Genomic DNA, 12,488 nt, shown 5'->3' on the forward strand with positions numbered 1-12,488 from the left:
CTGCCATGTGGGAAATGACTGAAATGTCCTCATAAGTGCTAATTGATCCTCATTAGGGAGATCAAAAAACGTTCCAAGTGACAGTTTAATTTAGACATAGGTTACACAGCAATTCATATAAAAGTCAATACAGGTGCCATTAACACTTATGTAAATTGGTGATAGATAGCTGAAGCAATCTCAGTGAAATTTGTTTTATATCAGTAACCTTTACCACTGGCCCCAACCTGAATATGTAAATGTAGGTTATTACTAATGTCACCAGTATTGGCTGATTGTCATTTTGCTAACTATGCTTGCTCAAAAAAAAAAAGGTTGGAAGTAATGCAATTCTGATAGCCAATCAATAAAACATTTAAATTCCTACACACTTGAAAAGCTGCCTAAAAAACAAGAGCTGAGACAAATGATCTCCAGGAATAAGTGTGTTCCTCATAAAAGAATCCAAAGCAACTTCAGGGCCTCTGTGTATTGTATGATCATAAAAAGAACTCCATGCACCATGAATAAATGTGCTCCTGCTGGAAAAGACTGAATTCATAATGCACTACAATAGCACATATTTTGTCACGTAATGTAAAAATAATTACAGCACTTTTCCCTCCAAAGAATAACCCTTCATTTCAAATGGAGGGAGGAGCTCATTCATATCATAATATAATAAATATAACAATGAACAACATGAAAAATCAGAGCAAGACAAGACAAAAAAGAGACAAAATCACTCAATGCCTCATCCTCCTTTAGAGAAAAGCAACAGCAGGCCACACATTTGGGTGAATATGCTTAATCCTTAAATATCACTTCAGCATTTAAACCTTTTGAGTTTTGGCTTGAAATTCATTGGCAGCGTATTCAAAGCTTCTGATATTAGGCGAGAGTAAAACGTCCAACACAGATGCATGTTTACTCTTGGCATGGCTGCCATTATTTGTGTGTGTGTGTGTGTGTGTGTGTGTGAGAAAGATAGCTATATCGTGCCAGATGTACGTTCTCGGTAACGTGTGAAGAGCTCGTTACTTTTATAACTATAATGATGGCAAAAACAGCCTTCTGATAGGTTTGCAAATAATTAGCAAAATAAAGGAGATCCAGCAACTTCTTCGAGTTGAAAGTTGAATGAAAAGCTCAGGCTATTTTTATTTTAAATGCAGATTTAAATTGAGCTGTGAAGCTGCAAGATATGAATTTACCATGCAAATGTAAATTATATTAATATAAAAATAGAATGTAAAAATATATTTCAGGAGCTAGTAAATTACATGTGAATATAAACTGATTGCAAGGTTTAAAAAAATAAATTTGTAAAAGTACAGACAGAATGTATCAAATACTAAATATTAGGTCCAGGGTGAAATAAGCCACAAATGATGGAATCGAACATAAGGCAAAGATAATTTGTGCAGTACAACAGCCCTCATCACATTTGTGTGAACTGGTTCAAGAAATGAAAATCAAAACCATAGATACATTTTTTCTAGAAATATTAATGAACAAAAAATTTAATCATTCAATTTTAAACTGGAAAATGATATATATTTTTTTCACTCACTACCTATGAATTCTCAAACGGTATTGGGTCCTTTTCCATTATTTGCTCAATAAATGATTAAAGCAGATATGAAAGCCATTCATTTTCATATTGGAAATGTCTCTACTGACAACATGACTCTTTATAATTAGAAAAAGCTCTGGTAAAATATTATTAGCTACTACAAACCTATATGATAGAGCTGTAAGTAAGCATTTTGTTTTAATTCATTTAGGAATTTTATGGAGGGATGGTAACACAAAATGGAGTTTCAGCATGATCACATTCCTCGCCAGGACATTAATAAAGTGATTCCGTAAAAATGTAGTTATTTTAAAACTTAGTAGTTTCTAGGAATACTGGAAATTTATTCTGAACAGAAACAAGTAGAAATGTGTCGTCTCCCAAGAAAAGCAGAGTATCTGGCAAAAATGCCCTGACCTTAACCTATCCATACAAGTTGATTCATCTTAATTCTGGTAAATTTTGAGTTGGGGATTCCCACTGCAGTGGGGCTTACAGTTAGAGAAGTGAAAGCATGTTTCAACAGAATATGGGTTCATTACCCAACATCAGACCCAATAAAGACTTACTGATTCTTTGAGGAAATGACAGAAAGCAAAATCATGAGTCTAATCTCCTTTCTAGGATTATTGAACAAACAATTTCAGATGTAAGAGGAAATCTTCTTATCGAATTTCCTTTTTTACCGACTCTAATACCCAACCTGGCTAAAGATCTATCATGACAGCTCATGAGGTGCATCTCAATAATCATGAGGCCACCCAGCAAGCAGGAAGGATTCGAGCCATCCAGCAGAAAGAAATATGGGAAAATATGCAGGAAGACTGAGTGGCTCCATAATCTGTTGCTGGGGACCGAAAGCAAAGGAAGTTCTTTAACCATTAATATCCCCCTAATTTGGGGGATTAAAGATTAAGACCTATACACTAACCATTACAACTTTGGCTTTCTGATTCATTGTGTAGTATTGAAAAATGACTCAGTAAATATAAGTCTGAGCCCATATGGCTTTATACATGAAGCATATGTAAGCTGGAACTCAGACAAACTGGAACATAGGCTCATAGCCCAATGGCTATCAAGCTCAGATCTGCAGGAACTAAACTGTCCAGGGACTTCATGTCGGACAACAATGGACTCTGGACTGTGGTCAATTACGCTGATTAAAAGACAAGTGATCAGGCCATGGAATCCATCTGTTTTAACTGAGGAGCCATCACAGCAGATCAAGAAGTGCTTTGATTGGCCCCTGTCTCTGCCATGATTTAGCATATGTATGACGGCTAGAAGATATGCCAAATGTACTGTGTACGTACTGCTTTTCTAACATGTCTCTTCTTATTTCAGTAGTAGGTTCATAATTTGGAATATGGACAAAATTAATGTATATGCTCATCCATTTTCTCATATTCTTCAGTATTTAAAAGTCCATTGTCATTGCCAGCCTGACTATAGCAGTGTTTCAGTGTGACCAACAACAGCACAGATTCTGTCAACATGCGGTTGACCAACAGCTTGCCTTGAAATTATGGCAACAAACTTTTTAGATCTGGCAGATGTGCATATGCATTAAAACCCTCTCAGGATGTTGCCTAAAGTATAATGGAACTTAACGAATAACAAATCTGGCAATAAAAAAATATATAAATAACGTTGTGAAGATACGCTCCTCGTGAATAAAGAGGGGGGAAAGACTTTCTTTTATCCCGTTGTAATTGAAGGCTCTGGGAGGCTGGCAATCTCCACGGTATTTCCCACAGTGTGCCATATCATTATGCTGATACCCACTGCTATCTCTCCACAGCAAAATGCCTTAGCACTGACCCAGAACACATTCTCTGTGTCAGAAAGCCTCCCTTATCCAAATCCCAGCTGTCTTTCATTGTGTATCAAGCACACTGCCCCAGTCTGTGGCCCACACAAGCAGCAGAGCCTTCTATCCCCTTCTACTCTCTTGCACTCTCTAAATTTGTCCCTACTGTCTGCCTTCTGTCTGTTGCATACAAATGCATGCAATACAGTGATGATCTGTACACACACACACTATGTGCACATATGAACACATACAGAGAGAGAGAGTGTGAGAGAGAGAGAGAGAGAGAGAGTGAGAGAGCTACAGACGTACTTGCAGCCTATGTGTGACGTGAGCTTCTCTAATAAAACGTGAGGTGGGAAGGGGTGCTGAGACCAGGCTCTGATCTTTAAGGGTGGGAGAATACAATCTTGGCACAGGCCATGCACTCGGCAAGCTGTTTGTTCTCTACACTTTTATGAAGCTTTTTGGTGATGCACTCACCCAGGTATGCTGCAAGGCCAGCATCTGAGCTCATCTCCAACTACACTGGTCTATTCCAATGATTATCAACATCTTTATAAGGCTAACATGAACATCTAATTCTTCAACAACGAAGAGAAGAGGAGAGCACACAATCTATTTGTTTATTAGCATTCCATCATGATTCATTCTTTTTTACCCATCTGTTAGAAATGGTTTTACAGTGACCATTGTTCATGAGCAATTTAGTCAAAAGAAGAGCATGTGCAAACAGATGAGATTTTCATCACAAGGACAAAGGTGTCAATGATGAAAAGCACTCAAAAGTGCTCAAAGTGTGAGAGGATGAGTCTGTGAATGAGTGAGTCAGTCATCCAGTTACTTTAAAGCCAGTTCCATGAGGCCTCAAAACATATGTTTGCATATAGAATTAATATGGAGGAATAAGAATTCTCTGATGGTTTATAGGAGGCACAACGTTAAAATTGGTGATAAAAATAATACAAGTGTGGATCTGGTAATGTATGCACACAGCTCCGTAACCAAATCCTTTATGGAAAAAAATTATCATCGGTGTGAATCTAACTACTATGAACATTTCCAGGTGATATGTTCCAGGTTGCTATAGAACTACAAGAAAATAACTCACATCAGCACTTTCAACTCAGACTTGATTAACTGCGCAAAATATGCATGCGAAATTCTGTCCCTCGTTAGTTTCGCACCCTGTTCCAACTTACGTATTCAGCCTCCGGAACTTTATTCCCAATACATGCCTCAGGAAACGTGTGACCATGTGTTGACCAGTCTGTTTTATAAATGTGGTTCAGTAAATGGGGATTCAATCTGTGGCTCAAAGCTGTAAGGTGGGGATTTCATAACATTTGAAGGGGTTACAGAATCAAAATGGATTATTCAGTAGCTTGTCATGGGAGGCTTCGAACACTTAACTGACTTCAAAGGACAGGAAATATCTGAGTACCCTAAGCAAGGCTTGCATGTGTCATAACTCTAACTCTTTCCTTGGGAAACTGTTTTAATCCAAGGGGTAGTTTATATATATATATATATATATATATATATATATATATATATATATATATATATATATATATATATATATATATATATATATATATATGCAGAAGTCTAGCCTTAGTCCAAGTCCAAGAAATCCCCAGTGAAAATCTTCTGAGATATCAAAGTCAGCCTCTAATATTGAAAAAGCCCTGGCCCTTAGCATTTGTTCATTAATTAGTGTTACATTATAAACCGAGTTTTTCTCTAAGTAAAATAATATTTGTAATATAAACTAACATGCTAACATGCCAAGACATTTAATAAATTGGAATTAGTTTTGGAAAGTAGGTTTGTAACAATGCACACATATGTTAACAAGTGTAAATACTTGATAACTCATATAATATAATATAATATAAGCATATGACAAAGCTATATTATAAGTCTGTAATCTACGTGAATATTCACAGTGGTTTATACGGCAGTGCATGCATTAGCATTTGTTTGACAAGAGAATTTTGATTGATTTTTCAGATGCACTCACTTTGGCCAACTGAAAAACAGCATGACAGTTTTTTTCTTTTACATTTTATTCATTTTACAGCTTGGTGTTTCCCAACCTGGAGCAGAGTATCTTCTCTCACGGTTAGAGAACAGAGGACACATGTGTTCCTTTGAACGTGTAACTCTTATATTTCACTTTAAATCAGAAATCCTATGTTTTCTATTTTACTTGGTAATGCTCTCTCATGTTCCTATGCAGGAAGACTGTAGACATCCATTATATACTATGTTTAGGAAAAATGAACATACAAAAAACCAAAAACAAAAATTTCAAACTCCCCGGTGGCCTGTACGCTGTGTATAAATTTTATGGTGGTTGGTTCAATAGAAATGGTTTAAGATTAGTTTGTTGCTTTTTGATAGCTCAGGAAAGTTGATGGTGTTTCTCCTGAAATTCCATATAGGAAATATTCATTCATTCATTGTCTATAACGGCTCATCCAGTTCAGGGTCGTGGTGGGTCCGGAGCCTACACGAAATCTCAAGCAAGTCCTTCAAAGCGCAACACGCACTCACACATTCACCATATAGGAAATATAATTAAATATGGCTGAGAAATGTTTGAGGTCCTGTTTTTAGTTCATTTGCAGATAAACATAAGTGTTATGATTTCAGGTAATTTGACCACAGTGAGACTCGAGATCACCACTAAAACTCAACTGAGTGACACAACTGAGGGATCTTTCTGTGGGATCTTGGTGTCTACGAGAAACTACTGAGAAATTAAGGAAATACCTTTTTAATTTTTCTTATGGAATTAAAAGCAGCAAGTTTTAAATGTTTAAATATTCAGCACAGTGTGCAGTGATTGTGTTCTGTGTTCCCTCCCTGGACTGCCTCCTACCTGACTGGAACTCTGACACCACAAAAACTCAAGGGTCATGTTTGCCAGATCATGGACAAGGGTAAACAACTATGACTGTTTTCAGATGGCCTTCATTAGTGTCCAGTTTGTGCTGGATGTTTCAGTAGACACTTTCAGTTGATGACTCTATTCAGCTGTTTCACTAAGGAGCTAAAGTCTTGCAGACTCTTTTCTGACCCTCGTCTTATGCTGCAAAACCTCAAACGCCAGGTGAAAGTAGTCTGGCCCTGATTCATGATTAAATGGAAACTTACAGCTCCTCTGATGGCAAGAGAAGCTTTTTAGCCCAATCAAATTTGGCTTGTGTAGAAAAATTCTATTATTGGCCCAAAATGCACAGCATAATTCCTCATAAAGCTTTCCACTCTCAGGGCTAACGGAGAGATAAGTTTGCTCTAATGAGGCACAAAGGGGAGGACAAGGTTTCAAGCATTTAACTTCAGCTTTTTTAATATCATAACCCTGCTGACCTCCTGTAATGATTACATCAGGGTGTTTTAGAAACCTCTGAGGCACGAGAGGGAGGATGTGTTTAGCATTGTGGACATAGTTTCTCAGATTTTCCCCCCCTTTATAAAGTGTATCAACTCCCCATCCATTTCTCTCTCTCTTTAAACCTGCCCCTTCACTCACACTGTCTCTCTCTCACACACACACACCTGTTACTAATGTCATTCTTCCTCAAATAGTCCAGTATTTGCCAAAAATCAATCAAAACATTATCTCCATAATCTACCACAGCTACTACATACATTCATTCATTCATTCATTATCTGTAAACGTTTATCCAGTTCAGGGTCGCGGTGGGTCCAGAGCATACCTGGAATCATTGGGCGCAAGGCGGGAACACACCCTGGAGGGGGCTTACTACATACAAAGTTAAAGTTAAAGAGCATTATTCATTTGCTTTATTAATTTAACAAAAAATGATAAAAAAAGCCTTGGTAACTAAATACATCCAGATTTTAATATAAATTCAGTTCTGAGTAAATTAACACAATGAGAAATTAAATTCAATTCAAATAAATATCCACAATCCAAAGTTTAGTCATAGAAGTTGGTTTGAGGATTCCCATAATCCAGGATTAAAAATCCTGAGCTCTGGGTTTGTCAGTCCACTTTTATGGAACACCAGCTGTTTCATTTTCCAACTTTCTTACTTTTTGTTTAATTCCTTTTTCCATTAAAGGTTCTTGATTACGCATCCTTCCAAACCCATGACATGGGCTGTCTTCTCATAATTAGAGAACTGGCAGAAACACATGGATTTTTTAAAATCTGGAGCAGAAGTGAATATTTGTTTGTCTTTTCTGTCTTTTGTGAAGTTGAAAACTTTAAGTGCTCTATTTTTTATTTATTTTAATTTTATTTATCATTACACTTATATAGCGCCTTTCTAGATACCCAAGGACGCTTCACAATCAACACTGCTCAGAACGGCAATCCATTCAACACTCAATTCTCACACACACAACACAAGAAACGGCAGCCAAGCGCTCATGCCGTACTCTCGACCAGAAATAACCGTCCACCTGGAGGACTGCATCGGGCACTAGGGCTTCACCCAGGATACAGTGCTAATCCATATCTGGGCACACACTCATTTAGGTTTTGGATTGTGGGAGGAAACCAGAGACCCCGGGGGAAACCCACGCAGACACAGGGAGAACATGGAAACTCCACCCAGACAGGACTTGAACCCAAGATCCCAGCACTGGGAGTTGAATGTGCTAACCACCAAGCCACCGTGCAGCCCCGTATATATAACTGGGAACAGTTTATTTGATCAAACATGGCTTTCATGATGGTTAGTTGTCCCATATTCTCTTTACCTTTTTCCAAATATTCCTATACTGACTATGTTTATTCATTTTCTTTCCTTTCCCTTTTCTATGATATTATATCATCGCTGTCCAATTATAAAACATGTATCTCAATTTTTGTCACGCTGCCCTGGAAAAAAACTAATTTTACATGCACTTCCATTGAAAGTTGAGGTTTTTTCATTCCCCTGTGAAGTTACTATATTATATTATACTATATTTAACAGGATAGCGACAATATGTTCTCTTTAGAAATGCCTACTGCCTACTGCAGACTTTAATCAAACTAAATCAAAATGAAACTTTCTTTTGGTTCATGTCCTAAGATATATTCAATGCAATTAATTAATTGTGTTGTGGCATAACATTAAAATAGAGTAAAAATAATTTAAAAGACTTCATGAGCTTTAATCAAATTCAAGTGATTTTTTTCCTGTAAATCTAATTATTAATAATCTCATATCAGTCCCACCCCAACCACCACCAGTCAAATCTTGGATAAAATAACGTCCCACTTCACATTATGAAAGTGCAATGTTCTCCCATTTCAAATTCATGTTTATTTTAATGACCATGTTTAACAGATGTACTTTTCTTGTAGTTGGAAAATAATCAGTAGTAGCAGATTGAAGTGTCTCTGTATACAACAACTGAATAATGCAAGGATAAAAGAGGCTACCTTATGGCTCTGTGAAATGGGATGTGCTGCAATTGCTGGGGTCTCTCTTTCTTGTTCATAATAAAGGCTTAATTATACCTGTCCATTTAACAGTACAATAAAGTAACCAACTGTGTTTATAATATGTATAAATTGTTGGTTTCTCCTCAGATTTTCAGGACCAGCCTTCTCCGACCAGTCAATACGATCCCCCGGACCTCTACAACAGCACTGGAATGTGTTCATTAGAACAACCTGATAATTAGAGAAAACTTTAGCATAGATTTCCTTTCATTCTTGAAGCTCTGTAGAAGGCCACATGCACATACAGTGAGGAAGCGTACTTAGAGACCGTCCATTTTTTATAATCAGAGAAATGTGTGTGTATCATAGATTCATCTGAGTCACCTCCCCCTCAGACCACAAATATGACAGTCCCTCTGCTCCATGCACAAAACTCATGCTCTTTTCCTCTCTCCAATGCTCCTTCTTTCTTACTTTCTTTCTTTGTTTTCACTCACTTTCGCTCTTTCTCTGGGGTCTCTATGGAGCATTAAATGGATATATACTGAATGGACAAACTTGCCAAATCATTCTTGTGCCTGAACTGCTGTCAGGTACTTGAGGGTTTTTTCCCGCTCTAAAATGGAAAAAATGCTGTAACTGGGACACATTTGAAAGTGTTGTCTGGCCAGTGTCATATCATTGATTCAGCCTAGACCGATTAAAAAAAAAAAAAAAAAAAAAAAGGAGGTGGGGGCAAAAAAAAAATAAAAAGGATAAGAGACTGTGAGGGAGGAAAGAATAAAACTCATCACCATGACTCAGACCTTCTCACTTGTGAGAAATGACAGCCTGACAAATGAAAGAACAACAAAGGTTGGCAGAGGGAGAAGCATGGCTTTTAAATACAACCATATCGCGCCGCTATTGAAGAGCTCCTGCCCCTGTCAACTGATTCAGCTGTGAGGAGGAAAGAGAAAAAGAAAATTCAGAACATTGTCTTTGTTGAAAATGTATAAAATGCTGTGCTGGAAAGGCAATGGCTCGCTCTTTTCTTACAACCCAGAGGGGTGCAAGGAGAGCAAAAGACCTACGCCACAAAAGGGCAATGGGTGCACTCAAGTATCACTGACAAACCCACAGGACAATGCAGCTCCCTCCACACACAGCTGTACTATTCAGACCACTCCATACACTAAACCACTCCACAGTGTTTAAACAGGGAGGGCAGCGTTAAGATTATCCAGTAATCATTTCATCAAAGCTGAAGATTCCCACAAATCAGATTCTGAAAGACTGACCCACTGGCCCATCACAGTCATGAAACTCAAGCGGATATTTCTCTTAGAACTAACAGTGATGAACTATTTGATTTGATTTCGTGGTTGTTGTTGTATATTAATGGCATTAAAGTACAAACACGGCTGATTGGTTGGAGACAGTGAGATCGCAGAAACCTCCCGACTAAAGACGTGCAACTCTTGAGCTCAAATAAACAAACATTACCCACCACTCCAATCTGAAAACGTCTGAACAGTTTTAAAATTAAAGTTCACAACCTATTTATTGTGTTCTGGTTTGGACCAGATGTACTGTGTGCTTTATAAGGGTTTATATCCAATCCCATGACCCACACTGCTCTGAGACAGACAGACACAGAAAGAGAGAGACGCATAGACAGGTGGGCAGACAGACATATAGGACAACACCGTAACAGACAGACAGATTGAAAAACACACACAAAAGACGGACAGATAGATGAACAGCAGACAAACAGACAGTGAGAGGGACAAGCAGACACAGAGCTAGACAGACAGACAGACAGGCTGGTTGACAGCAAGACAAATATAAACTGAATGGCAAGCATACATACAGCTATAGACAGGCAGAAAAAAAGATAGAGACAGACAGACAGACAGTTGGACACAGGCACACAGACCAATATACAGACAGACAGACAGACAGAGCTGAACAGAGCAGGTTTTCTGATTCATCACTTCAGGTGTTGACAACTTTCACTGACAAATTCATTCTCTCTCTCTCTCTCTCAGCCTCACTCACCCGTGAACCGTTGGATTTCTGCGCCGAGGTCCGCGGCGTCAAGATCAGCGCAAAAGCGCCCAAAAGCGCGAGCAGCAGAAACGGATGAAGGACCATCCCGTCGCCCCTTGCTCTTCTGAACAGGCTCTGTACCAGACTGTCAGAAGTTCCCAAACGACTGGGCTGCAGCGGGAAATCCGTGTGCCCGGTGTCCGTCCTCAGAAGCTATGGATTCTGACTGAGTGATAATAAAGACTATAATATTAATAATGATGGATATTCACATAGTGCCCGGAGCCGCTCTCTCACGTGCCGCAGTAAACTTCATCCACTGCACGAGCTCACACCGTCCTCGCGACAGCTACAGGTTGAATAGTTGACTTTCCATTGGGACTCATTTAAAAGCCCGGGAGGTGGGCTCACACCACGTGACTGACACCGCAAACGTCCAATCAACGCCCCCCGCTCTGCTCCGTACTGGAGAATCAGCTGGAAAAGACACATGGCGCTTTATCTGCTGCTCGAGTTCATAGGCAGACACACGTGGCCGTAGGTTTTATTGATATAGCACGTATAACTTATTTTTATAACATGTACATGAGTATGGAACTGTATTACACTGACGTTTTATTGATTCCATATTAAATCAGGGATGACGTGGGAGTGTGAAACGAAGGCTGAATGAGCCCTCTGAGAATACTTGGTCGTTACCATAAGTAGAGGAAGAAAGAAAAGAAAGGAATTATGCAGAAATAAATAAATAAATAAAAATGAATTATGAAACAAAGAAAGAATAAAGAAAGGAATGAGAGAAGGAAGGAAGAAAGAACAAGGAGAAAGGAAGGAAGAATAAACAAGGAAAGAAAAAAGAAAGGCATCAGCAGTCCTCGAGCCAAGCAAATGCATCCTGACCTCCTTTGCAATCTTTTTTCTTTCTTTCTTTGCATTATTCCTGTTACTTTTCTTCCTCTATTGTGTGTATGTGTGTGTGTGTGTGTGTGTGTGTGTGTGTGTGTGTGTTTGCTAGGTGTGTGTGTGAGAGTGTGAGACAGAGAAAGAGGGGCTTTGAGCTCTGTGCAGGTGTCCAGCTACACTCACTGCCCCCCTCACCACCACACACACACATACACACACTCACATACACACACACACACACTCACTCACTCACAGGAACATGGTTTTAGAGAGCTCAACAGGCTGTCTAGTCATTCTCTAAAAGAGTTTTCTGAACCATTCCAGCAGCTCTCTTCTTATTGTCCACTGCATCATTCGGTTGAGGTCCTGGAGGACGTGACACAGCAAGACTTTAGCAGATCATCACTGAGCGGCTTCATAACAGCCTTATAATTACAGCCATGTAGGGCTTAGCACTGGCACAATTAGACTGAGAATCAACAGCCTCCCAAAACAAAGGATCTGTGTGGAGAGAGAGAGAGACAGAGAGAAAGAGAGAGATGAATTTAAAGAGTACATATTCTGATTATGTAGAAAAAGACATAGACGTTTAAAATGTTTCTGTGTTTATCCTTCCACATTAAAAGAAAACTGAACGCATGGATCTGAAAGGACGTGGAGCCTCAGCAGAAAAACAGAACCAGACAAAACAGATGAACATTTGCAAATCAAACAAAGGACATTTAAGAACCGCGGACTGGCCACTGCAGATCCCAGACCATCACAGGGTC

General features: G+C 38.9%; 1 protein-coding gene across 6 annotated transcripts in view; it reads right to left on the bottom strand.

The window, feature by feature from the left end:
• The window catches only part of smoc1 (SPARC related modular calcium binding 1), a 52,117-nt gene extending 40,960 nt beyond the window's left edge, over positions 1–11,157 (bottom strand). For all 6 annotated transcript variants that reach the window (XM_066675052.1, XM_066675044.1, XM_066675035.1 and 3 more), the window contains exon 1: positions 10,825–11,157. In XM_066675052.1, coding sequence (XP_066531149.1) covers positions 10,825–10,920 — 96 coding nt within the window. In that variant the 5' untranslated portion in view covers positions 10,921–11,157. The remainder of the gene's footprint in view (positions 1–10,824) is intronic.
• Between the last annotated feature and the right edge of the window lie 1,331 nt (positions 11,158–12,488).

This window comes from Hoplias malabaricus, chromosome 1 (genome assembly GCF_029633855.1).
Source record: "Hoplias malabaricus isolate fHopMal1 chromosome 1, fHopMal1.hap1, whole genome shotgun sequence".
Lineage (NCBI taxonomy): Eukaryota > Metazoa > Chordata > Actinopteri > Characiformes > Erythrinidae > Hoplias > Hoplias malabaricus.